We start from the raw sequence: 27,998 nt of genomic DNA on the forward strand, positions 1-27,998 counted from the left end.
GTAAACAATACATAGAAAAGACTTTAATTCACAAAAGAAAACATATTGAGTATTTTGTGTGTACTCAATATATACATAATACACATACTACACTCAGTATACATAATATACATACTATAAACACTATGCACAATACACATAATATTTATAACAACAAATGCTTCAGTAATTCTAAAGTCGTTGGATAAGGATAATTACTATAGCAAAAACAACAACAAAATGAACCACAAACTTACATGAATATCACAGCTGTGTAATCAATTTCTCAAGCCAGAGGCAATATGTTAGCGAGGAAGTCTATCTATCTATCTTCTTTTGGTCTCACAGTCACATCAACAGCATATGAACACTAGACGGCTATATACACTGTTGAGATTAATCGATCAAGATGCTGGTATTTCTCCTGTTTAAGGAATTTTGTTGATTAGGAGGTTGTGAGTGTCGGCCCAGGAACCCAGGGCTGCCCAGGAGCTGGTATAATGCCTCGGGGTCCATAGATGGGTCAAAGGTCACGTTACTTCGTCGATTTCTTGGTGCGTTTGTCTGGTCTACGAGTGGCAGTTTTTCCTGAAGGCTGGAGGTGTCTTCTGGTTCACGCTTCTGTAGCTGTTTCTTGTTGAGGCTGGGGTCACACAGACGCACCATTAACTCGTAGAATCTAGCGTGGCTGAGGTGCTGCTTCAGGCGGTACAAGAGGTAGATATCGCCTATCTTACAGTTATCTACTACGCCTTGGCTCACCTTCCACACCTTGTCAGGGCCGTGTAGAGGCCTGGAGGTGCGAAGTAGACATACCCGAATTAATGGCAACCACAAGAGAAGGAGGAAGATGATGTAGCAACAAGTGAAGAAACAAAGTACGATCAACCACAACCACAAGACCAGAAAGATCTTCTCGTAGAGCTCCATAATGGTGAGGTGGCAGCCAAACTTCTCAGTCCGACGGTTGACCAGTTGGTTCTCAGGAGACAACTCACAAGAGGCAAACGGAGGGAACGTCTGTGACATGTAGTCTGAGAACGTCTCAGGATCTCGAGTGAACGGATAAGATTTGAAGCCGTACTGAATAAATCGTCCCTGTAAGACAAAGTCAAAGTAGTTCATTGCAAAGACATCAACTAGGAGCGCCACGATGTTGACGGTTAAGTACTTCCAGTAGAGTCCGTCGTGGGTCCTCAGGTTAAAGAACAAGTACCGAGATGCTTTCTCCACCAGCTGTGCCTCTGTCTGGTCGTACCGGTGGGAATGAGCAGACAGTTCCTCGAGCAGAGTTTTACACTTCTTATTGTCAAAGTTCTTGGATATCTTCCGCGGGATGTAGTAGACGGCAGCAAGGATGAGGAAAGACCAGGATATCCATCGGTAGAAGAGTAAGTACCGCCTGCCTCCCTCGTCCTCCACGTAAGGGTATGAGAGGCAGATGTTGATGTAATCCAGACGAACTTGAGTCTCCGCGTTAAAGTGTGACACGCAGCTGATGACGTCACGGTGGTACCTGAGCATAAAAAGTCAATTAGGACTCAGTGGTAACTACCGAACACAACCCACGGACACTCGCCAAGCTCAGATACAGGGGGGAGTAATAATAATAATAATAATAATAATAATTAACGGTTTATTGAAAGAGCTTGGCAGCCAGAAGGCTGAAAATATACAGTTACATATTTGGGGAATGGGTTACGAATTACAAATAATATACAAGTAACATAAGTGACACAAATAAGACATATAATAACTAGATGGGGAAAAGCTCAAACTACAGTTCATTTCAACATAGTGACAGTGTAAGGAGCAGTGTTTACTGGGAGTGAATACACTGATTTATTACAAGTTATTGATAATCTTTACAATGGTTGGGACTGGGCTGTTGGGACTGTGTGTGTGTGTGTGTGTGTGTGTGTGTGTGTGTGTGTGTGTGTGTGTGTGTGTATTATAAGCGTTTCCTGTACCAGAAAAAAATATATATATTGATAAAATTCCACAAAATTTTTCCATCAACAAGGACGGAAGACAGAGGCTGAGGAGGAGGTCCGTCTTAGCGACAACACCGGAAGACAGAGGCGGAGGAGGAGGTCCGTCTTCGATCCGGAACACCAGAGGCGGAGGAGGAGGTCCGTCTTAGCGACAACACCGGAAGACAGAGGCGGAGGAGGAGGTCCGTCTTAGCGACAACACCGGAAGACAGAGGCGGAGGAGGAGGTCCGTCTTAGCGACAACACCGGAAGACAGAGGCGGAGGAGGAGGTCCGTCTTAGCGACAACACCGGAAGACAGAGGCGGAGGAGGAGGTCCGTCTTAGCGACAACACATCACTAGTTATCGACGGAGACACTGAATAGCTTCCCTATCATGTAATTCCTTAAATAGATTTAATGAGGTGAATTAACAAGTAGCTCATTATAAATAATTATAATGAGTTACTTCAGAACGTAAGTCATTGATAGTTATATTACTTTACTCTGTTAGAACGTATTACTGCGCTTCAACACACAAGTCTTCAAATGCGTATTAAAAATTAATAAAAAAAGCACTAGTCATTAATAATTAAAACACTGGACAACAAAGATTTTGCTACTGGTGTGTAAAAACATATGTTCTAGACTAAAATAATCAAGTATGCTGATTCTGAATCTAAACTCAGAATTTTCCAAGCACATCAGGATTTTAAGTTATACATATGATCAAATTACAGTGGGCTGCCTAGCACCAACCCAGCATGACTGGATTAATAGCTCGATATTAAAGGTTTTAAATGTAATGTAAACCTTTTAAGAATGCATCTAGTTTGGAATTTATTTCATGCTAATAAATATATATATCTTGTCAGGGTATAACCTAATATTTTTTCTGTGTATTTTCAGGGTAGGCCTATGTTACTACAGGCATCATGAATAGGCGAGGTTGTGTGAATCACCCTGATAACTTTTGCCATATCTGTGGAAAATACGCTCCAGGTGATCAGCGCAACAACCTTGCCAACAGAGTGAAAACTACTTACACGTATTATTTGGATGTAAAGTTGGAGACCGAGACAAGAGCTGGGCACCTCATATGTGCTGCACTGTGTGTAATTCGGGGCTTACGCAGTGGTTGAGTGGCAAAGGGAAGGGAATGCCTTTTGCTGTGCCATTGGTATGGCGTGAGCCAACGAATCATCACTCTGACTGCTTATTTTGTTTGACAAATATTGCTGGATTCTCAAAGAAAGACAAGTAAAAATTTGTATATCCAGAATGTAAGTCTGCTCTGAGGCCTGTGCCAGTTCCCCCAGCAGCTGCTGCAGTTGAAAGTGATGACAATTCTGATGATGATGATGAGTGTAATGATGCTGATATGGATCAACTGTATGAACCTGAATCTGAGGAAAAGAAGCCACACTTGCTAAATCAAGAAGAGTTGAACGATCTGGTGAGAGACCTGTCATTGTCAAAGGAGAAGGCAGAAGTGTTGGGCTCCAGACTACAGCAATGGAACCTGCTACAGGAAGTTACCAAAATTTCCCTCATCCGTGATCGCCACATAAACTTAGCTGCCTTTTTAAAGGTAGAAAATTATGTTTGTTTCTGTACTGATGTTAATGGCCTCTTGCATGAGCTACGAAACAAACATGTGCCTGATGAATGGAGACTCTTCATAGACTCCAGCAAAGTGAGCCTCAAAGCTGTGTTGTTACAGAGGCAACAAAAAGCCTTCTGTTCCTGTAGCTCACGCTGTCGGCGTGAAGGAGACGGATGAGTCGATGGAAATCCTTCTGAAAGTGATTTATTACTCAGCTCATAAGTGGAACATTTGCGGTGATTTAAAGGTTATTTCTCTCCTCCTAGGACTACAGCTGGGGTACACAAAACATGTGCTTCTTGTGCCTATGGAACAGCCGTGACGACAACAATCATTATGTCGTAGAAGACTGGCCTGAGACACAGTTGGCAGGTACAATGTGCAGCATAGCCATTGGTAGACCTTCAGAATATCTACCTTCCACCGCTTCACATCAAACTCGGCCTAATGAAAAACTTTGCAAAGGCAATGGATCATGACGGCAATGGTTTCCAGTATCTCAGAGAGAAGTTTGGCGCAGGGAAGACTGGTGCTAAACTCAAAGCAGGCATTTTTGTTGGGCCCCAGATCCGAGAACTGATGTGTGATCGCGAGTTCAAAAATAAACTGAACCCACTTGAGTCTGCAGCACGGGAAGCATTTGTGTTGGTTGTGCAGAACTTTCCTGTGAACCATAGAGCTGAACAGTGTGCTGAATTAGTGGACAATATGCTAAAGGCCTATCAGCGAATGGGCTGTAGGATGTCCCTTAAAATGCACTTCTTGTATTCTCTTCTTGATTTCTTTCCACCTAATCTGGGTGAGGTAAGCGATGAGCATGGTGAAAGGTTCCACCAAGACATGTCGGTGATGGAAACTAGGTATGAAAGCCGGTTCAACCCAAACATGATGGGTGATTACTGCTGGTTCCTACAACGGGAGACCATTACCACACACAAACGCAAGAGTCTCACACACTTTTGAACACTTCCGAGCCGTGCCGATGCTGAATATATTGAAATTAGTTTAGCATGTTTTAATGTTTTTATTGGGGTCTTTTTCTGTAACTCGTTTATGTTCTTGAGTTTTATACTACGCTTTATAAACGTGGAGCTCAATCATTGTTATCTAAATATGATGTGAAGGTAATTACTCAGCACTGTTGTTAGATGTACATTGTGGCAATATACGATCAAAATGTGTCTAATATAGAATGGCGGGTATCATTAATACATATACATAACTTGAAAACCAGACGTGATGGCTGAATTCTGACTTTAGATTTGTAATCAGCGGCCCAGATTTGCTCAAGAACACCTGCATTTCCCTTAGTAGCAGACAACTATATTTTCGTTGTTGCCCGAGTGAAATCAAGAGATATTAAAGAAGTGAGTCTAAATTTAACTAATTTTCTGTGAATTAACTGAATTTGATCACTAGGTATCTCATTGTAATCAGCTCAGACAGTCACCAAAACACCGTGGCTGGTTTCATTAGGCCAGCGACCCTCACTGTCTAACTACTCTAGATACTGTATCGCCAGTGTATCGGGGAGATATGGCGTGACATTTTCAAGTCCTGGCAGTCTGTTAGGGTGTATATGGTGTATCCAGGATAATGATAAAGGAACATAATGAGTCTTTGTTGATCTCATTGTCAACATTGTAAATAGGAATTGGTAACTGGAAGTAATTTTGTTTCAGTGTTGGTAACATTGCTCAAGTAATTAATTGGATTTTCTACTTTTGTCTACCGTAAATAATGGTGTAGGTCGTGTTAAGCGTACGGTCAATGGTGGTGGGGGTCGGCGCCACCTAACCTAACCTAACCTAACCTAACCTAACCTAACCTAACCTAACCTAACCTAACCTAACCTAACCCTGACCACGAAGCTTTGAGAGGTCTAAGTTATATATAAAAAACAAAATACGTGAACTATTAGGTTACCACAGTAAACAAATAAACAAGATAAGACATCTACCTACACAAGCAGAGAGAGAGAGAGAGAGAGAGAGAGAGAGAGAGAGTACAGACATTTGTAATAAAAGGATTTACTCATATAGAAATTCCACAACTGTAATAACACACGAGGTACGGCATCTATGGTGGTCATCTGAGGTACTTGGGAGAGCTTACCATGAATACCAGGTGGTGAAGAAGCCTCCCAGCAGAAGACAGAAGGTCCAGCGGTAATGCATCCTGAGAACCAGTCCATCACACGAGGCAGCACACACCTGGTTAGCTTTACTCTTGACAGCGTTGATGACAGTGCTCACCAGGTTACGGATGTCTAGCCCGCTCGGCATCTTGGCTTATGGAGTAGGTGGAGAGACGAGGTTTTTGAGCGGTTCAGTTGACAGAGGTAAGAGACGGTGATGGCTCTTAGTGAAGCCGTACTTAGATTAAGGTAAACATTAGGCACCCCAGTTTATTTCATTAGATAATTAAGCACCTAACGCTAACTTAATCTAACCTAACGCTAATGTAACCTAATCTAACATAATTTAAACTAACGTAACCTGATGTAACTTAATCTAACCTAACGCTAATGTAACCTAATCTAACATAATTTAAACTAACGTAACCTAATCTAACTTAATTTAAACTAACGCTAACGTAACCTAATCTAACATAATTTAAACTAACGTAACCTATTCTAACATAATTTAAACTAACGTAACCTATTCTAACTTAATTTAAACTAACGTAACCTAAATTAACCCTAACCAAACACGATCTAAATTAACGTAACGTAACCTAACCTAAAGACATAATAAGTATGGCTCCGTTACCAGTTAGTATGGGAAGGGAAGTGGACAAAACCTTTCTATTGTATTATAGTGTGATGATGTTTGACGTGCACACCTGTACACACCAACACCAAGGGGCCCTTACACTGCCCCCCTAAATGTGCTGGGCTGAGGTTAAGTCTTTCCTTAGTCTCCCAGAGCACAAGCCCACCTAGTCTTTCTCTCATTCCTCCTCCTCACACTTACACTAGCCACGACTCTGGTACAAATTTTGAGTGTGAGGCAGGTGTTTGTTTTGTCAACTTTCTTTCTTTCTTTCTTTCTTTCTTTCTTTCTTTCTTTCTCCTCCAACATGAATGCACTGTGGGGGTCGATCCGAATGTCCATACTTAAAAAAAATATTACGTTTGAATAATATAATTTCATCACCACAAATATTAAACCCAAATTTTACTGATCAAACGACCTTCATCATCCACAATGTGACACAAAGCAGGTCAGGTTAGGTTAGGTTAGGTTAGGTTAGGTTAGGTAATTTACTACCACTGGCAGCAGCTGAGTTACTCCTGGACCTGTATTACCAACACCACAACGTCTCCCTCAGAAGGCTGGGGAACACTGACGCGCCAGCAGCCTCCAACTTGTAATCCGATTTTCTTATCTCGGTTAATTTACTCTCTTGTTATCGCCTTATGATGGATAACTTATGGCTGGGGATAAACTGTTAACTTATGTAACTATAACTTACAGTCAACCACTAGAGATGGGCCAAAAAAACTGATACATTAAACGCTGTAAAGTGGAAAAGAAATGTTACTTTAACACTGACTGTATAAGATATTAAGTGATATAGCAAACAGAATGAAGATATAAACCCCTATTTTTATTTAATATGATGATTAAGCACCCTAACACTACCTGGAGGAGGGTTAGGTTAGGTTAGGGTGTTTAACTATCAGGTGAAACAAGCTGGGTGCCTAAACTTTATGTGATCAGCAGACCCTGGCCACCTGACAACGGAACCCATACAGCAGACCCTGGCCACCTGACAACGGAACCCATACAGCAGACCCTGGCCACCTGACAACGGAACCCATACAGCAGACCCTGGCCACCTGACAACGGAACCCATACAGCAGACCCTGGCCACCTGACAACGGAAACCATACAGCAGACCCTGGCCACTTGACAACGGAAACCATACAGCAGACCCTGGCTACCTGACAGCAGAACCCCATACAGCAGACCCTGGCCACCCTGACAACGGAACTCATACAGCAGACCCTGTGCACAACAGCGGAGACATACAGCAGACCCTGGCACTGACAGCAAGTGGGTGTAACACATTCAGACCCTGGCCACCTGACAACGGAACCCATACAGCAGACCCTGGCCATCCCGACAGCAAGGAACCCCTACAGCAGACCCTGGCCACCGACAACGGAGAACCCATACAGCAGACCCTGGCCACCTGACAACGGAACCCATGTACAGACCCTGGCCGCACAGCAGCGGAACCCGCATGGCAGACAGCAGCCACCTGACAACGGAACCCATACAGCAGACCTGACACACCTGACAACGGAACCCATACAGCAGACCTTGGCCACCTGACAACGGAACCCATACCACAGCAGACCCACAGCCACCTGACAACGGAACCCATACAGCAGACCTTGGCCACCTGACAACGGAACCCCATACAGCAGACCCTGGCCACCTGACAACGGAACCCATACAGCAGACCCTGGCCACCTGACAACGGAACCCATACAGCAGACCCTGGCCACCTGACAACGGAACCCATACAGCAGACCCTGGCCACCTGACAACGGAACCCATACAGCAGACCCTGGCCACCTGACAGCAGATTTATGTACAGCAGACCCTGGCCACCTGACAACGGAACCCATACAGCAGACCCTGGCCACCTGACAACGGAACCCATACAGCAGACCCTGGCCACCTGACAACGGAACCCATACAGCAGACCCTGGCCACCTGACAACGGAACCCATACAGCAGACCCTGGCCACCTGACAACGGAACCCATACACAGGTTAAGAGTTTCTAAATGAGTTTCACGGTGAATGTAGTGAAGTGGGACGATAGTTTATATATTACGGCTGTTGCTTCTTCTGCTGTTTTAGAAGACAAATTAGATGATCAGATGAAGGGCAAACTTGTTGATCATTAGAGAAAAAACTATCAGGGAATCAATTTCTAATATAATCTCTCTCTTAAACGAGTTATAATAAAAGACCTGAGGTGTTTAGACGCAGTAAATCATCGTAATAGTATTTGATATGTTAAACTGCTGTAGTGTTTAGCCGACCGGATAGATTAGAATGAGAAACGTTCACTCAATGATAACCTCGTCCCCCTGTCAACAAGACCTGTGTGCTGGGACCTTGAATGATGAAACTCGTAGTGAATGTTATGGCTGGTGGTGCTTCCTGACCAGTTTTACTCTCCCGTGGGTTGAGTGCTGTTGTGGTGGTGCTCCCTGACCAGTTTTACTCTCCCGTGGGTTGAGTGCTGTTGTAACCCGTCACCCCACCACTCCTTAGTGTACATCCTTCTCTCACTGTAAGATGTAGTGGGGAATTACTTTACGAACACTATAGTTTTTATATCAGTGTTGTGTTCTGTTGTCTAAGGACGAGAGAGAATCTTTTTGTTTTTTATGGATATGTGGTTTGTTTTTCTCTCTGGATGAAATATAAACAGACAGTGAAGGAAGCTTGAGGTGCTGATGTCTCTCGTGTGTGTACTCCTCGCCCTAAAGGTCATGATAAACGAAAACCAAAAAGAAAGTGTTCCAATCTTGTTTTTACCCGGCTGCTGGATACAGTGGATATAATGTAGTGTTAAGTGCCCCTCCCCCCGCCTCTCTATTACGAAGGTGAGACCAGGTGCTTGCAGGCTGGAGGTGTCAGTACCATCTGTCTGTCGTGTCTGGATGTTTGTCGACAACACAACTCGGAAACGGAAACACACACCATAACCTCATCGAGCTGTTATGTTTTGTGGGGTCATAGGTCAAGGTTAAAGAAACACTGATTCATACAGACACCGTACTGGGCATTAGTTGGTCAGAGTACAGATAATTCTAATATGAGGTCACCTTGGAGACGAGCTTAGATATAACTTTTGAAATTTAGCTAAACTTCAATATAACTATCAATCTCACATAACGCCTCCAATTCTGAAACAGTCCGCAGTACGATATAGTACATTATGATAGCACACAGCAAACGCATATAAGTACAAATTTTCCTTCTGTAGTGGCACAGTTGGCACAAAACTCTGCAGGGAGAGTATGACTGTTGTCCACGTAATGAAGACTGGAGGCAATAATGTTTTAGTAGTTTATCCCACCATTCCTTTTTTTTTAAGGGATTAGCCTACCAGGGCACAGGCCAATGACCCACATCAGGGCCTGGGGCCGAACATATAATAATAGTAATAATAATAATAATTAATAAAAATTAATACAAAATAATAAATTAAAAAAATATTAATAGAAATTTAATATAATAATAATAATAATAATAATAATAATAATAATAATAATAATAATAATAAAAATAAAGGACCATAAATAAATAAATAAATTAAAATAAAAGATTAATAGTGAGAAACAATATATGTATGTTGTGTTGTCAAAGTTAGAGAAACAATTGAGACCCTGCAATTGTGTGTAAATGAGGCAGGAAGTCAGATCAGCAACCTGGGACTTGGTCAACATATTTGTGATGCCATATGGCAGCAGGGTCTACCATTAGACAACACATTATGCTTCCAATATCTCCCAGGCGGTAGTACCTCCCTGTTTGGTAGCTGCCAACTTTTAAACCACATTTAAAATATCAGCATTAACAGATTCAGGACACACTACTAAACATGTCATGTCGGTGCACCTCTCCCCTACCCGGCGAAGAGACTCCTCCCCACGTCACGCCCCCTCACCGCCCTGCCACAGCCTCACAAATAACATGTTAGAGGTGGAATGCTTAGTTGTGAGGTTCCTGGGGCCTTTCCTGCAGTGTTACTATAATGTAAACAAACACAGATCTGCCATATCTCACAAACCGCGCCAACCACTATGGCTCAGTCCCGAAGAGGTAACCAGTCAGAGAGTTCCTTCCCTCCGAGAAGTGAACACAAGACTGGGGAAGGACGGAGCTCCAGCCAGTTTTTAGCACGAGAGAAATTGTTTACTGAATCTACTGTGAAGTTTAGTTGTTTTGAGACGGTGAGGGAAGAGTAAGTGGAGACTGATTACAAGTCGTGAAACTACTGTATGGTTTCCAGTGTGGACAAAACAACACTTATTTCTTCCCAGGGCAGCCAGGTGAATCTGTTGACCTTTGTGGCGTATTTTAAGTGACCATATTACTGTCCATGTTTTCACAGGCGTATATATATATAGTACTCCAGTTATGGTTGGTGTCATTTGATTTCAGGGAATCCATCTTTACAATAATACAAAGTGACGAAACATTATGGAAAGAAAAAAGCCACATCTTGTCAAAGGCGTTGGCTATATTGAAACAAACTTGATATTTTCTCGTAGTATTCAAGTATTTTTCTTTATATTACGTAAATTAACTCGTCCTGGTCACGTTTACCTGTTTTTGAAAATGTTCGTATGTGTGGTAATTAATTTATACTTTAATATTCCCCCATTTGTTTTTATTTACTGCTTGTGTTGATAATGTTAACCCCTGCCTGGCTCGCTCGCTCGCTTCTGTTACCACACAACAACAAAAAAATCACTTTCTTTCCGTAATTTTTTTTATATATTTCACATTATACCGAGACTTAATAAATAGCTTAAAAATGAGATAACGTTAAAGGATGACTAAGAAAAAATAAATAAATGGAAAGATAATTAAATGGGAAAATATTACAATAGAAGCAGTCGGCAACACAGGAGAGACATCAACGGCTGGGGCACCGTCAAACCTCACTCCCCTGACCAGAAAGGCAACAGTACTTCAGACACGGTGACGGACGAGCAGTGATGTACAGTTGGTCGTGAGTCTGTCCCAGAGGGTGACGTAAGAAATCCTACACGTAAAAAATTCCTTGAAGAGACACTGATCAGTCGGTGATAAAGTAACAGTGTCTACGTGACTCAACACAGCGACTGGTTAATTGGTTGTATAGCACAGGTAAGTTGCATGGACCAAAAAATAATATTGTAAGTTGAAGTAAATTGTAACTGATGTTTCTGTGTCAACGTTAAAAAAAAAAAATGAACGCGTAACTTTGCTAACTAACAAGAGAATTTATGTATTCACGACTTTTGTTGACCATCTGTATTTAATTACTGGGTAAAAAGTCACGTTTTTTCCCAATTTTCCCCATTTGGTATGAGATATTATTTTTTCTAGTGTATTTTGGTGTTTTTAAATTGACCTGTCCATACCTTACCTTACCCAACCTAACCTAACCCCAAAAGATTGCTAGTGATAATGACAAAAAACCCAGAAACAATCCGAAATACCTATTGGGACAAACACGAATAATATCCAGTTACTATCACTTTTTATTCCTAAGAAAGTTACAAACAGGACGGTGGACACGATAAATAGATTGACACATGTTAGTAGTTATAGGTCGACTGAACGCTACAGGAAGTTTAAACAATAGAGCTTAAGGACAACAACACCTACGTTAGTTGAGCATTTTACTGACGGTTGTCTATGTCACTGTACTCAAGAGGTCGATATCGTACTCAAGGATCGATATCGTACTCAAGGATCTATATCGTACTCATGGGTTAATATCGTACTCAAGGGTCGATATCGTACTCATGGGTTAATATCGTACTCAAGGGTCGATATCGTACTCAAGGATCTATATCGTACTCATGGGTTGATATCGTACTCATGGGTTAATAATCGTACTCAAGGGGTGAAATTTAGTTTTCTCCTTTCTTCTTTTATTATCCATTTCTTCATGTTCGTGCATCTTGCTAAAAAATATAAACAAACATATATTTCCTATCAAAACATAATTATGTATCCAGAACGGTCCAGTCACCCACAAAACTCCCGTCCACATTCCTCTTGAACCACGAACCCCAAGATTCATGACTCGTGAATCCGAACCATTTATGGTCAGAATAAAGCACGTGTCTACTGGTTCGGGTTCACGAGTCTGAATCTCGGGGTTCGTGTTTCAAGAGGAATGTGGACGGGAGTTTTGTGGGTGACTGTATTATATAACATTAAAATACTCTTGTCACAATGTAAAGAGTTCCTTCAGTAAGAAAAGTGAGTAGACGTGAGGATTAACATGATAGGGTTATCTAGTAGACGTGAGGTTAACATGATAGGGTTATCTAGTAGACGTGAGGTTAACATGATAGTTATTTCAGTATTATTAGCGTATCTCACTTCTTCATAGGTATGTTGTTTATATATCATGTATACACGCAATCACGCAGCCCGATCATGGTACAACCGGTGTCACGTGATGAGGTTATATTGGGAATGCACACTTCGATCAGTACCTAACCATACCGTTCCTAACCCAACCTAACCTAACCTAACCAATTCTAACCAAACCTAACCTAACCTAACCTAACCAAATCTAACCAAACCTAACCTAACCTAACCAAATCTAACCAAACCAAACTTACTATTTAACTACGAGGGATAATCACAAAAAGTCATCTTCAGCTTTCAATGATGTTTTGATCGTACTGCGCACGCCACACCGGATGTAATTTCGACCCACTGTAGTTTGGTATTGAGTTTAGGCCACTAGTTCCTTCCTTCTTGCTGGTCACATCCGTTCCTCGGCCCCAAAACAACCAAATTATAACACCTGTATAAACCCCTGTCCCTAATCCACCTCGTTTCCTCAGGTCATGGCCTACTAATGACAGCCAGAATGGGGGGTAAACATGATGGTTCTCTAGCGAAGATAAGGTTGGCGTGATAGTTCTTTTATAAAAGTTAAAACTAACAATACAATTGACACGGATGAAATTAACAAAGCAGTGAAGTGTATAGGTACGACGGTCAATTAGGTACAGCGGTCAATTAGGTACAGCGGTCAATTAGGTACAGCGGTCAATTAGGTACAGTGGTCAATTAGGTACAGCGGTCAATTAGGCACAGTGGTCAATTAGGTACAGTGAATACAGGACAATACAGCGGAGTGATCTGTAGTCTTGGTATACTTTTCCCTTGGTGACTATCATTTCACCTATTCCGGATAATTCAAGGTTGTGAAGCCGTGTTGTGACAAGGCGGGTGACGTTAACTTTCACCACCACTGCTACGGGTCCATGGGTAAGTCTTCACAAGAGGGAGTGGGTCATCTGTGTGTGTGTGAGGGAGTTGTGTGAGGGAGTTGTTGTACATTGGCTTTTCCTCTTCCTCCTCCCTGTCTTCAGGTGTCCTACAAGACGTGGTGTTGGAGTGTGTGGCCATATATCTGGCCACACACTTTACATTTAATTTAGTTCACATACGCTTGAGGGGCAGGCTGTTTTAGTCGAGCGGTTACAACATGTTTTACTCGATACGTCTCATTATGGTAAACGGTGGATTGACTAGTGTCTCTTTTCACTTGTCTACTGGCTTCAAATTCACCAATAAGTTCCTAACAGATAACAGTTGGTAGGTTGTATTCAACAGTGTCATTGTTAGACACAAGTTTAGCTAAGACAGCATTATCATGTTCACTGAGGTCTATGTAAGAGGAGATCCACTGTAGCTTGAACCTAACTCCCTCGATAATAAGGTCTCCCATATTTATGTCTGCTTTCAACGCCAAGTGTGACGTTCGTGGCATGGTGGTGGCTGTGTATTCTATCCATTAACATCACAAGTTGTGTCGCCTGAAGGTCCTCTTTTGTTATTAGCTAACCTCACATGTGATGTTTGTAATGAGGATAACTTTTGTCCTATATACGTGTACTATATAACACCATACAGTGCTGTGTTTCCTCGTATATATGTGACAACTAACACACACCAGACACTCCATAATAATATCTAATTGTGGCAAATTCTAAACTGTGTTAACGCTTATTTTTACCATCTAATGCATCACAAAAACTTCACATCGACATTGTATAGTTAAGAGACTCAGCTGAGGTTTATATGTGATATGTCAGGTATAACATTGCAGGTGTGAAGTTCAGGGTGTTAGAAAAGTTCCCCAAATATTAGGTATGGTCAAAGTAAAAGTTGGAAGTGGACGCCATCCCCAAGCAGACCAAGTACAGCACACAAAAATGTAGACACAACAAGGAATCAATCTTAGCATTAATTATTACATGCACCCAGGGAGTTGTCTCACATCCTATATTTCATATCTACAAACTTCTCCGAGACACTGTCTCAGTCTTGCCTACCTGTTATGCATCACTCATGACTAACACGACCCACATATGCAGTATTGCAGACATTTGTGCTGACTTGGACCACCTCCTGTGAAACACTGTTATTGTCACGTGATGAAATGGTATAACCAATTGAGATTTATTTCATAGTTATTACGTCCGTTTTATTGGAGATGGACATTTAGTATCAAATTTAATAAAATAAAAGGACTCGGTGTATGACTATGTCCGTATGTCTATTGTAGTGATATAATTATTGCTTGGTAAACCTATATTAGTGGCTACAGGTTCATTATCACTTAACCCATCATTAGAGAATAAGAACTGAGGGCAATAGACAGGTAATATCTACATAAACAATACCTAACCAAAACAAAGTTAACTAAATCTATAAATACAGACAAGTGTGATAATGTATTGGTAAATATAAGGTATGTAGTGTTACCTGGTGATGGTGATGTGTTAAACAGACAAATAAAATCAACATACGAGAACACTAAAGAACAACGTCACTAGTGGAGTTCCCCAAGGCTCAGTACTTGGACCATTATTATTTATTAGAATACATAAACGACATAGATATCGGCATAGACAGCAACATAAGCAAATTTGCTGATGACACTAAAATAGGACGTGTAATTAAATCTGACGAGGACTCCGCAAAACTACAGGAAGATCTAAACAAATTTTTCGAATGATCGGAAAAATGGCGGATGAAATTCAACGTGGACAAATGTAAAGTACTCAGTATAGGAGATGTAAACAGGGAAACCAGATACCAGATGAACAACGATGCCATAGAGAAATCCGACTGCGAGAGAGATTTAGGAGTAATGATAAGTAGGAACCTTAAGCCAAGTAAACAATGTGTTTTTGCTCGTAACAAGGCTAATAAAGTACTTGGGTTCATACAAAGGAGTGTTAGTTACAAGACTAGCGAGGTCATCCTAAAACTGTATCTTGCTCTTGTGAGACCACACCTGGATTACACAGTTCAGTTCTGGTCACCGTATTACAGAATGGATATAGAATCCTTGGAAAGAATTCAGAGGAGAATGACAAGACTAATCCCGGGCATTAGGAACCTTGAGTATAGAGACAGGTTAAAGCATCTTAATTTGCACTCCCTCGAGAGACGTAGAGCGAGGGGCGACCTGATAGAGGTGTACAAGTGGAAGGCAGGGCTAAACAAAGGAGACATTACAAAGGTACTCAAACTATCCAACCAGGAGCGAACTCGTAACAATGGTTTTAAATTAGACAAATTTAAATTTCGGCGTGAAATAGGTAAACACTGGTTTGGAAACAGAGTAGTGGATGAATGGAACAAGTTACCAAATATCATCATTAACTCGAATACTCTGAATAGCTTCAAACATAGGTTGGATGCTTGTATGAGCAATAGGGGTTGGGTGTAAACGGGACTGCCCAGTATGGGCCAATAGGCCCGCTGCAGTTTCCTCCATTCTTATGTTCTTATGTTCTTATGTTCACTGTATGTTCCTTCACCTTTCTCTAATGAAGGCTTTTGTTAAACCACCAATGTATGTAATAAGTCATTTATTTCCAATGTATGTTTTCGGCCTTCGGGCTGCAGACCTTTTTCAATAAACCGTTAATTATTATTACTCAACCTGACGAAACACGATGTTACTGATTCTGTGAATAATATCATAACTATTTTTGATTTCAGGCACGAAACTTCCACAATAATGGACGACAAAATGAAAACTGGTCACGATCCTCCTCAGATGACATCATCATCACCACCAACACCAACATCATCACCACCACCAACAAAACCACCAACACCACCACCACTAACACCTACAACCATCGTTAAGTCACCCGCCATCACCAGTACCATGAATAACGTGGTGGAAAGCTCTCCTAAAGACCTTCCTGACGACGCTGTTTACCTGAGGAAGGAGTTGGGACTATTGGAAGCTGTCGCCATCATCGTGGGTAGTATCATTGGGGCTGGCATCTTCATATCTCCTAAGGGCGTGCTTGAGTATGCAGGCAGCGTGGGCATGTCGCTGGTGGTGTGGGCCAGTTGTGGGATGGTGACTACCGTTGGGGCCCTATGTTTTGCTGAGCTGGGTAAGTCTAACAGCTGTACAAAATAACGGGTAAGAATTGAGAAAAGTTTCGTAACGTGATTGCTAGATTTATGAAATACTGTAAATATCTTTTTGTGATGCGAGTAAAAGGTATGGTGAATATGTTTCCATTGCCTAGAAAAATATAGTTGTTGGGCAGGATAAGATTAGATTAGGTTTACTTATAATACATTCCAGATCCCTAAATAATTCCTAGACACTAAACATTACATCAGTCAGTAACCTATGGATGTGTTGGGTAAATGCAGCTTACCGTTACAGAAAGACATGTCAGTGCCTGATCCACACACTTGGTGTTTGTTTTAATTGAAGTGTTGAGTGTCCACCACCACGCAGTAGGCAGCTATCAAACAGGGAGGTACTACCGCCTGGAAAGATATTGGAAGCATAATGTGTTGTCTAATGGTAAACATTGTAATAATAATAATTAATAATTAACGGTTTATTAAAAAACATGGCAGCCCGAAGGCTGAAAATATACAACGAACAGAGATGACAAGTTACATATGGTGAAATCGGGGAGTGGGTCACTTGATTGACAAAAGCTTTCGATACAGAAACATAAGAAACATAGTCAACATATAGATTAACTTTAGATCTGGTACTGTGGGAGCTGGTACTGTGGGAGCTGGTACTGTGGGAGCTGGTCTGTAGACATTCTTGTGACCTGATGTTGGCGTCAACAGTCCATCCCACTGCCTGGTTGATGATCTGACTTTCTGCCTCATTTACACACAATTGCAGGGTCTCAACTGTTTTTATTAATTGTACAACACAACATACATACTGTGTATTGTGTTTCACTCTTGATTTTTTCAATTTTGTATTTCTTTATTATTGTTATTATTATTATTATTATTATTATTATTATTATTATTATTATTATTATTATTATTATTATTATTATTATTATTATTATTATTCTTGTCAGGAAGCTCTCTGAAGCTACTAACAGTACTGGAATATGAACAGTGAGTTTGTTGTGCTAAACGTCTCGGACATGCTTCCAGTCTTACCCACACTTGATCCACCACTTTCTCCGGTCTAACAACACTTGGCTGGCACATGCGTTTACCTTTCATGCAGCTGTTTCTCTGAACTGTTTCACTTGTTTCCATATCACTGAATTCGAAGGTTGCGTACGACCACCCAAAGTGACTTTTAAATGCATTCTTGATGTAATGTTCGACGAGAAACACGCCTTCTTGCCCTGCAGTGACCATGGCGTGACTCAGTGATACCTCTCATGTCACGTTGTTCTGTAAATTTAGGCTTCTTGAATAAAACTTACCCTATATAACTAACCTCTTGTGTGTGTGTATACAGGTACAATGATCCCTGAGAGTGGAGGGATGTACAGTTACCTACTGGAGGCGTTCGGGCCAGCTCCGGCCTTCCTCTACTTCTGGGTATCGGTGGTGGTCAAGAACAGTGCAGGAGCGGCAGTGGTGGCGGTCATCTTCGCCAGCTACCTCCTCCAAGCCCTCTTCCCGGACTGTGGGGCTCCTCTTGACATCCCCACGAAGCTCCTCGCTGCAGTATTAATATGCGAGTGACAGATTCACAGTTGTTTTACAGCATATACCAGTATATCTGTACAGTATATATGTACAGTTTGCCTATATTTATTGTTATACCCATTCATACATTAAACTCAAATTACTCGTTTAATTGTTCATTTATGAATTTGTCAAAATATTTTTTATTTTTTTATTTATCTAATACATTTTGTGGTCAGGTGTATCAAACAAAAAATAACTGTAAATAAATGTAAATTAGTAAATAACTGTAAATAAATGTAAATTAGTAAATAACTGTAAATAAATGTAAATTAGTAAATAACTGTAAATTCCTCGTAAATATAGACGAGACGCAATAGTTTGGCATCTTACATTTGTATGTAAATTACAGGTAGATACACCAGTAATTAAGTATTGTTTACCTTTACAATGTACTGGTCGTCACAGTACAGGTAGCTTGTCATCCCCTCCCAGGTGACTGACAGGAAACAAGTCATTTGTTAGTAGATGTTACCTAAGCGTCGTGCACTGAGAGTTAACCCCGTTATAGTAGCTGTTAAAGCGAAATGGAGAAAATGAAGAATTATAAAGAAATTAGAGAGGAAAAAGAGGACAATAAATGATAACGTGATACACTTTTGTAGTATTATGAAGAAATAGATTAAAGTAGTTATTTCAACCTCTTATTATGCTTTGTGAGACTAGATTAAGTTATATTAAGTTTAGTTAGGTTAAGTTAGGCTGGGTTAGATTAGGTTAGGTCAAGATAAACACCATTAATAAGAAGAGCCAATCTCCCCGGCAGGTTTTCTCTCGTGGCTTAACTGCGTCAGGGTAAAATGGGTGACGAAGGTGCAGAACGTGTTTACCGTGACCAAGGTACTGGCTCTCGTCCTCATCATAGTGATGGGCGTCTACCACCTGGCCAGAGGGAACGTCCAGAACTACCTTCACCCCATGGAAGGAACCAACTGGGCAGCTCCAGCCATCTCTGCTGCCTTCTACCAGAGTCTCTTTGCTTACGGTGGCTGGTAAGAGTAGGTTAGGTTAGGTTTGGGTGGGGTAGGTTAGGTTTGGTTGGGTAAGGTTAGGTTAAGTTGGGTAAGGTTAGGTTAGGTTGAGTAAGGTTATATGGAGTTAGGTGAGGTTTGGCTAGGTTAAATTAGTTTAGGTTAGGTTAGGTTAGGTTAGGTTAGGTTGAGTAAGGTTATATGGAGTTAGGTGAGGTTTGGCTAGGTTAAATTAGTTTAGGTTATGTGAAGTTATGTTAGATTAGACTAGATTAGTTTGTGAGGTCAGGAGGTCAAAGCCTAACATACAACCTGGGGAAAACACACAGTGGCCAAGGGAGGGGGGAAATGACGCCTTGTTCCAGTGTAGTTGTATGTCATATTGATAGAGTTTGTCATGCCTGAACCCGGCCAGAGAGAGAGTTTATAACTTATTGATAATTGGGTGTGTCTGTACCATGTATGTATTCAAGGCAGTCATGTTATATGTAGAGGGACTGACATGTACAGAGTGGCAGGGTGGATGGATGGAGAGGAGGGAGGGAGGGAGGGAGGGAGAGGAAGGCAGGGATGGATGGTGAAGGAGATAGGAAGGGAGGAAGGCATGGATGGAGAGAAGGAGTAAGGGAAGGAATAAGGAAATGAAGGAAGGAGTAAGGAAAAGAAGAGAAGGAAAGGAGGGGAATGTAAGCTTACATGTTCATAAAAACAAGAGATTTGATAAATATGACACAGTAACATTAATAAACTCTTCCTATACTAATTATCAAATTCCTAATGGTAGTAATAAAACTAATGAATATACCTGCCCGAAATATTATTATTATTATCATCATCATTTTTCTTTAAAGGGAAAATATGTACAACGTTGTGGAGGAACTCAGGAATCCATCTCGGTAAGTACGATCCATTGACTTCCTTACTGAGGAGTAGTAAATGATTCATAAGTGTATCAGTTTGACTTAGGTACGTTAGGTATATCGTTAACTAGTATCGTGTTATTGTCTCTCTTCTTCAGGAACCTCCCACTGGCCATCATTTTCTCCACTACTCTGGTTACGGTCGTGTACACACTCGCTAACATCGCTTACCTGGCTGTACTTACACCTGCTGAAATACTGTCCTCTAATGCTGTGGCCATGGTAGGTGCTGTGACTATGTTAGGTGCTGTGGCCATGGTAGGTGCTGTGACTATGTTAGGTGCCGTGGCCATGGTAGGTGCTGTGACTATGTTAGGTGATGTGAATATGGTAGGTACTGTGGCCATGGTAGGTGCTGTGGCCATGATAGGTGATGTGAATATGGTAGTCGGAGTTTCCTAGAGCACTTGTCGAAAATCAATATATCGTTCTGTCTCTCTTTCTCTCTACTGTATGTACGTGTATGAATGTATGTACTGTATTTCCCCACAGACGTTCGCCACCCGTTCCCTAGGCGTGATGGCATGGGTGATTCCAGTGTTCGTGCTGTGTTCCACCTTCGGTAACTCGAATGGGGCGATGTACACACAATCTCGCCTCATCTTCGTCGGGGCGAGGCGAGGGCAGTTCCCTGAGGCCTTCTCTCTCGTTCACGCCACCAACTTCACGCCCATTCCCTCAGTGGTGCTCAACGTTAGTACTTAGACTAGTGGAGGTTCTGTTAATGTTAGTTGAACGAGTGTTGTGTCTAGGGCCCCTGTGTTCAATTCAAGAAAGAACATATTAAAGAAAGACTTGTTCTACTTGATTACGTCTCCATTGTGTGTTGCAAGTGATTAAGTATTATTTACTGAGTGTTGTGTCACTTAACTAAGTATTGTATAGGTTATTATATCAATTTTAATAACACTGTATTGTAAAAAGTATTGTCTATTATCCAGGTAATACATCCAGTACACTGTGTTGCAGGGTGTGTTGTGTGTAGTGATGTTGTTTACCTCGGACGTGATGTTACTCATCAACTACTCCACCTTCGCCATGACCCTCACACAGTGTGGGTGTATGTGCGCTCTCTTCCAGTTCCGGTACAAACAACCTGACAGACCGCGGCCCTTCAAGGTAAGACGTCATTAGTGTAAGTTATGTATACACAGCATATACACCTGCGTGATATATATACCTTCCTCTGACAGGTGTGGAGTCATGTTATACACACCTACATAACACATCTTCTGACAGGTGTAGTAGTCATATCATACACCTGCCTGACACACCATCCTCCTGCAGGTGTGGTTGGGACTACCGATAGTCTACATGATAGTTACAGTGTTCCTGCTGGTGCTGCCGATAATCGAGACGCCGGTGGAGGTGGGAGCGTCGTTAGCTATGGTGGCCACCGGCTTACCAGTCTACTACTTCACCATCTACAGGAAGGACATTGCCCAGAAGTTCTCCAGACCTTTACGTGAGTTAATTACAGATGACCCTCCCTTACAGGTGACCCTCCTTCCCTCACCCCTTTGCCCTCAGTACAATTAATATCTAACTGTAACATTTAACTGTATCAAGAGTTGTGTAGGAACGACTGTAACCGACTGAACGATCTTTACGTATTTTTCTAAACATTTCACCCGACTTAACAACGATCAGCCTACAAGAACAAAAACATAGAAGAAAAAATATTTACTTTCATAAGGTTTGGTTTGTATTTACCGTATTGTTGGTAGTGTAATGTTAATATGTAATGAAAGAAACACACACACACACCTACAGTAGTTACCCCAGCGTTGTAACCAAAGAAAATGGAACTCATATTTTTAGGGATGGTCTTAAGAGTAAAATTGTACCACACTATTACCATACGAACTGACTTTTATCTTAGTTGTTTTAGTGATTGTGCTTAATATATACGACTACCTTTAACTCTCCTCGTGTCTCTGAAAGCCTTATCGTCCACCCAAGGTCATAGAGTTAAGGCTCATCGGTAGGTAGTAGGCAGGGTCTCAATTGTTTCTCTTACTATTGAGAACACAACATACATATTTTGTTTCTCACTTTTGATCTTTTTTTCATTTGTGTATTTCTTTATGGTTCTTTAATATTATTACTATTACATTTTCGCCCCCCAGGCGCTGGTGTGGGCTTGTGACCTGTGCTCAGGTGGGCTAATCCCCTTAAAAAAAAAAAGATCTTCTGGTATCGTGTTCCATGTTTTTGTTTTTCTCTCCAACATCATGCAGTGTTTGTGTTTGGAACCTTCTACCCAGCGTCGTGTCTTTTCATAGGTGTTTCTTAATCTACTGTATATAAATTTGGGAGAGTTTTTCTTTTGAACTGTTGTTGTTATTATGTACTGTACGATATTTGTTAACGTTGGGAAGGTGAAATAACCTGTGTGTGGGGGGGGCTAATCTTCAGGTGATTAGTAGTATCGTAGGCCATCTTTAAAATACCTGACTATAATGTTTACAAGAGACTGATGAAGGTATCGTACTTTTCAGAAAAACTGACGTACTGTTTCCAGCTGCTGTTCCTCGGACTACCTGAGGAGAAGGTGGAGTGAGGCAAGACTGTTTTACAAGTTACTAATGGTCATGATAAGAGCTAACCTGAAAACCTTAAGGATTCATATTACGCTCAAACGTCCACAAAACCTTCCGAGTCCTCCAGTGGAAACGTCCCCCGTTTTCTCTGTTTCCCCCGCCTTTGTCTATGGGAGCAGACGCTGTATGCTGGGACCTGTTGCCATCCATTCCTTTGTAATCAATTTAATTTTGCTTTCGATAGCTGAGTCAGAGCATTGTTAGTGAAGATAATAGTAGAGAATGAAAATGAGTTCATAGTCTCAATTTCAACGTCAGAGGGTACCGTAAATTAATTCATTGGAATAGGAGTAGCTGGACTCCCTGGCCTAGTTTGAGTGAGGGCGCCGCGGGCATTTTAACCGTTAGTAAGTGCCCGTCCCTTCATCCATACAGGTATGCCATTCCACGCTGTGTTGTAATTTGCCCTTCTTTAAGTGATTTGACCCAATTGATAGTTGATTGTGCAAGTGTTACAGTAACGTAGTTGATATGCTCTGAGTAAAGTCATATTTACGTCTTTAACGTCCCCTGAAACGTGATGTTGTTGTCACCGGTTAGTAAGTGCCCGTCCCTTCATCCATACAGGTCCCTAACGCAGCCTAGGCCGTGTCTGTAGGGTGGATGTTGTATCCACTATGTCTGGGGACATGTCCGAGGTCCAGTAGGATCAGTTACCTTCGTGAGACCCGGCCGTCAGACACTTCAGACCACCTATAGCCCCCATAGCTGGCTCGTCTGGCCCTAACGCTCGGTCCACGAGGTGACCCCGGACCACCAAGCCACACACCACTACCAGCCCCCATCATTGGTGGATGAGTGTCTACCTCAGTAGGGCTATATTTGTGTGGTGGAATTAACCCACTGGGATCTCCAGAGTTCGTCGGATAGTACTCCATGGTGGCTGGACCCCATGGCTGTTGCTTGAGTATCACTCCTGACGACTGAGTGTTGTAGTGGCAGTTGCCTAGTATTTATGGTGCTAAGTGACTATCATAGTTGTGCTATTGAGTATGTCCACCCAGTAGGGTTGGAAGGGTATTGAATATGTCCACCCAGTAATGGTGTGAGTATGTTGAGCCTGAGGGCCTAGTAATAGATTTCGTCTGTTAGTACAAACCAATTTTTTCTTCTAATTTCATATTCATGTTTAAATAAACTTTGTATTTGTATAATTGTGTATATTATTTACCTACAGTATTTACCGTTATTTCTTCCCTATTGCTTGATACTATCATTACACCTACCCACGAGCCTCCTATCGTCACGCTACCAATGGTGATATATAAGAGTAACAGGAATTGTTACTGGCACACAGGCCCTCATGAATGGTGGCAGTAGCAGCCCTCATAAATGGTGGCAGCTCAAGCCCTCATAAATGGTGGCAGCGGTGGGATGTAATGAACATAGTATCGAGTTGGGAGGAATGACTGTGATACTGTAGTTTAACTGAGTTATAACCATTTCTCTGTACGGGTATTTAATAACCATTCCACTGTAACTAATGAGTATTTCAGATTGCTAATAATTTTGTTCCATATTTTTCCGAGGTACAGCTTTTTGTGGTGGTTTGCAGAGAAAGTGAAATAAGTTCAAAGAAATACCTTGGAGTTAGGTTAGAAAAGTCTTGTTTAAAGTAAAAGGAAACCTGCAACAATAACTTGTAGAGTGTGAATAAGGTTCATTAATATTGGAAGAATTTTGATATGTAACAATCTGCCCAAAATTTTTTTTCCGTTGTTAACTCAGTATTACTTACAGACAGTGAATACATGTTTGGGCCGTGGCACTAGTTGTGAAATGTTCCATCGTGGGAGTGCCCAGTGTTTTAATTCTGAGTGCTAACAGAAGCAGTGCACTATATGCAAAGGTTAAGTGGATGCTAATTCTATACTTGTCATATTCTTTAGTTATGTGTTAGGTAGGATATATATTCCATTTACTTAATATCTCGGGGCATTTTACAGTTCCTACTATTAATATTCCTATGTATACGCTATAATTTTAAAGTTATTTTAACCAGGTGCTAACGGGTCATTATTTTGTGTAACGTATGTTATGTGAACTCTAATGCCAGTATACTTTCAGAATACAGTATTATATATGTGAGGACCTTATGGTGATACGGTATATGGAAAATGTTATACAAGTGTATGGACCCAGAATTGTGAGTACGGAAATTCGTGAAGTGTTCACGCAGTGTTGCACCATACTGAGTCTGTGAATGGCAAAGTGTCTAAGTGAATTTTTGATGCCATAATAGTATCTTTGGGGAGATTAATAATCTGAACAGTAGTTTGAATAGTTGACGCATGGAGTGTTAGTCGTATTGCAGAAAATCAGTACCAGTCCTTGGGTCTTGAGTGAGCACTGTGCATGTATCGTATTTAAAGTGGGTTATAGTATTGATTTGTTGTAACACAATGGCAGATGCTAACGCAAATAAGGGGACCATGACGGCCAAAGCCGCTGTTGATTTAGCAACAAAAGTCCAAGCACTTCTGGCTAAACTCGCTAAAGCCATGGGTAAAGGAGGAGAAAACCAGTGGTTAGACTGGATCTTTAAGAAACAGTGGGCTTTGTAAGTGAACCTCCTTGGTTGTTGATGGGTAGTGAAGTGCACAATCTGTTGTAGGTAACTTTTGGTAATTGAAGAAGTGAAGAAAAAAAATGGAGGATGTTTTTTTGGGGGGTTAAAAGTATTTTGCAGAGGAAGGGTCAATTTGCAGTAAAGACAGAGATTGGAAGATGTATTGGCAGTTATGCAATCATCTGAAGGGTATCTGTTACTAGTATGAGTAAAGATACCAGTGGTGAATTCTCAAGTTCTGGTTGGTAAGTCCTACGTAGGCTGGGTGTTGTTGGTATATAGGTGTAGAGTTCGTGACTTTCAGGGAGTATTCGGGCATATAAATATGGTGCTATTACTTCTACATGGCAAATGCCATAAGTACAGACAGTTTTTGGTTTGGTGGTGTTCTCATGAGGACCGTTTCGTTAGCATTGAATTCTTGGGAATACCCGCTCGTTCGGAGTCCCTTGAAGGGTGCTGCCTCTCGCGAGTGCGACATAACTCTTAAGATTAAGGGCAACAAATCATTCCTTTGACTTGATGGGGTCCGTTCGTCTATGTCCTAGCTTGAGAAATCTATGTTAAATCTCAGTGTGTCCTGTCAGCATTTGACCAATCGCGTAAAAGAAACTTTCATAATCTATGAACATTGAAATTTGAGTTCTGTAAGGAATTTTGAGTGTGCATTTTATCTACCGATGTGAGGGTGTATTTTGTAACATGTAACACCATTTATTATTATTATTATTGGATATGAGGTATCTAACTCAAATCATTATTATTCCATGATGATGTACTTGACCCCATTTATTATTATATGATATGATGTATGTAACACCATTTATTATTATATGATATGATGTATTTACCGCCATTCAGTATTATTATGACATGATGTACCTAACCCCATGTGCTATTATTTTTGGTGCTATTTTGTAATATGTATCCCAATATATTTTTTATGAAGGTGTGTCACATTCTAATTGTATGTTAACAGATTTCCATTTCTTGTACCTAATCCTGACCACCGGTAGGGAATTATTTTTCTATTTTTATTGATATAATTTGTGCAATGTTTTGTATGAGGATTTATACTTTATATTAATGATTTAATATGCATGTCACTACTTACGTGTTTTCTGAACGTTACCGCATAATGATGAATCTTGGGGAAGGAGGAAGCTTTGTAATGGTCATGATAAGAGCTAACCTGAAAACCTTAAGGATTCATATTACGCTTAAACGTCCACAAAACCTTCCGAGTCCTCCAGTGGAAACGTCCCCCGTTTTCTCTGTTTCCCCCGCCTTTGTCTATGGGAGCAGACGCTGTATGCTGGGACCTGTTGCCATCCATTCCTTTGTAATCAATTTAATTTTGCTTTCGATAGCTGAGTCAGAGCATTGTTAGTGAAGATAATAGTAGAGAATGAAAATGAGTTCATAGTCTCAATTTCAACGTCAGAGGGTACCGTAAATTAATTCATTGGAATAGGAGTAGCTGGACTCCCTGGCCTAGTTTGAGTGAGGGCGCCGCGGGCATTTTAACCGTTAGTAAGTGCCCGTCCCTTCATCCATACAGGTATGCCATTCCACGCTGTGTTGTAATTTGCCCTTCTTTAAGTGATTTGACCCAATTGATAGTTGATTGTGCAAGTGTTACAGTAACGTAGTTGATATGCTCTGAGTAAAGTCATATTTACGTCTTTAACGTCCCCTGAAACGTGATGTTGTTGTCACCGGTTAGTAAGTGCCCGTCCCTTCATCCATACAGGTCCCTAACGCAGCCTAGGCCGTGTCTGTAGGGTGGATGTTGTATCCACTATGTCTGGGGACATGTCCGAGGTCCAGTAGGATCAGTTACCTTCGTGAGACCCGGCCGTCAGACACTTCAGACCACCTATAGCCCCCATAGCTGGCTCGTCTGGCCCTAACGCTCGGTCCACGAGGTGACCCCGGACCACCAAGCCACACACCACTACCAGCCCCCATCATTGGTGGATGAGTGTCTACCTCAGTAGGGCTATATTTGTGTGGTGGAATTAACCCACTGGGATCTCCAGAGTTCGTCGGATAGTACTCCATGGTGGCTGGACCCCATGGCTGTTGCTTGAGTATCACTCCTGACGACTGAGTGTTGTAGTGGCAGTTGCCTAGTATTTATGGTGCTAAGTGACTATCATAGTTGTGCTATTGAGTATGTCCACCCAGTAGGGTTGGAAGGGTATTGAATATGTCCACCCAGTAATGGTGTGAGTATGTTGAGCCTGAGGGCCTAGTAATAGATTTCGTCTGTTAGTACAAACCAATTTTTTCTTCTAATTTCATATTCATGTTTAAATAAACTTTGTATTTGTATAATTGTGTATATTATTTACCTACAGTATTTACCGTTATTTCTTCCCTATTGCTTGATACTATCATTACACCTACCCACGAGCCTCCTATCGTCACGCTACCAATGGTGATATATAAGAGTAACAGGAATTGTTACTGGCACACAGGCCCTCATGAATGGTGGCAGTGCAGCCCTCATAAATGGTGGCAGCTCAAGCCCTCATAACTGATATATGTATATAATATATTTCATTTAGCCAAATTAAAATATATTTTGTAT

At 41.4% G+C, this 27,998-nt stretch overlaps 2 protein-coding genes across 5 annotated transcripts; one reads left to right on the plus strand and one right to left on the minus strand.

Moving 5' to 3' along the window:
• Positions 1-12: 12 nt before the first annotated feature.
• LOC121854107 (innexin inx2-like) lies at positions 13-6,907 on the minus strand. Of its 2 annotated transcripts, none has more exons than XM_042348496.1 (3): positions 6,827-6,907; positions 5,673-5,847; positions 13-1,495 (listed from the first exon to the last, which is right to left on the minus strand). In XM_042348496.1, exons 2-3 carry the CDS (start codon positions 5,840-5,842, stop codon positions 376-378), a joined length of 1,290 nt encoding a protein of 429 aa, XP_042204430.1. In that variant the 5' UTR covers positions 5,843-5,847; positions 6,827-6,907; the 3' UTR covers positions 13-375. The 2 variants fall into 2 exon arrangements, with proteins under 2 accessions (XP_042204430.1, XP_042204431.1); XM_042348497.1 differs by having other exon boundaries at positions 5,673-5,842; positions 6,827-6,897.
• Positions 5,830-27,985, plus strand: LOC121854106 (Y+L amino acid transporter 2-like). 3 transcript variants are annotated; one of them, XM_042348493.1, is made up of 12 exons: positions 8,812-8,875; positions 11,208-11,466; positions 16,351-16,760; positions 18,107-18,328; positions 19,106-19,331; positions 20,162-20,206; positions 20,329-20,452; positions 20,723-20,923; positions 21,200-21,349; positions 21,518-21,695; positions 22,732-22,814; positions 27,944-27,985. In XM_042348493.1, exons 3-11 carry the CDS (start codon positions 16,370-16,372, stop codon positions 22,791-22,793), a joined length of 1,599 nt encoding a protein of 532 aa, XP_042204427.1. In that variant the 5' UTR covers positions 8,812-8,875; positions 11,208-11,466; positions 16,351-16,369; the 3' UTR covers positions 22,794-22,814; positions 27,944-27,985. The 3 variants fall into 3 exon arrangements, with proteins under 3 accessions (XP_042204429.1, XP_042204428.1, XP_042204427.1); XM_042348495.1 differs by lacking the exons at positions 8,812-8,875; positions 11,208-11,466 and adding an exon at positions 5,830-5,898; XM_042348494.1 differs by lacking the exon at positions 11,208-11,466 and having other exon boundaries at positions 8,804-8,875.
• Positions 27,986-27,998: the final 13 nt, after the last annotated feature.

Source organism: Homarus americanus, unplaced genomic scaffold (genome assembly GCF_018991925.1).
Source record: "Homarus americanus isolate GMGI-L3 unplaced genomic scaffold, GMGI_Hamer_2.0 scaffold25195, whole genome shotgun sequence".
Lineage (NCBI taxonomy): Eukaryota > Metazoa > Arthropoda > Malacostraca > Decapoda > Nephropidae > Homarus > Homarus americanus.

Excerpts from the sequence above, each read along its gene's own strand:
- LOC121854107 (XM_042348496.1), bottom strand. The coding sequence starts at position 5,842 with ATGCCGAGCGGGCTAGACATCCGTAACCTGGTGAGCACTGTCATCAAC. Across the intron at positions 1,496-5,672 it reads TTCACCACCTGGTATTCATG|GTACCACCGTGACGTCATCA; the intron begins GTAAGCTCTCCC and ends TTTTATGCTCAG.
- LOC121854106 (XM_042348495.1), top strand. The coding sequence starts at position 16,370 with ATGGACGACAAAATGAAAACTGGTCACGATCCTCCTCAGATGACATCA. Across the intron at positions 18,329-19,105 it reads CCTCGCTGCAGTATTAATAT|GTTTTCTCTCGTGGCTTAAC; the intron begins GCGAGTGACAGA and ends TCTCCCCGGCAG. Across the intron at positions 20,207-20,328 it reads GAACTCAGGAATCCATCTCG|GAACCTCCCACTGGCCATCA; the intron begins GTAAGTACGATC and ends TCTCTTCTTCAG.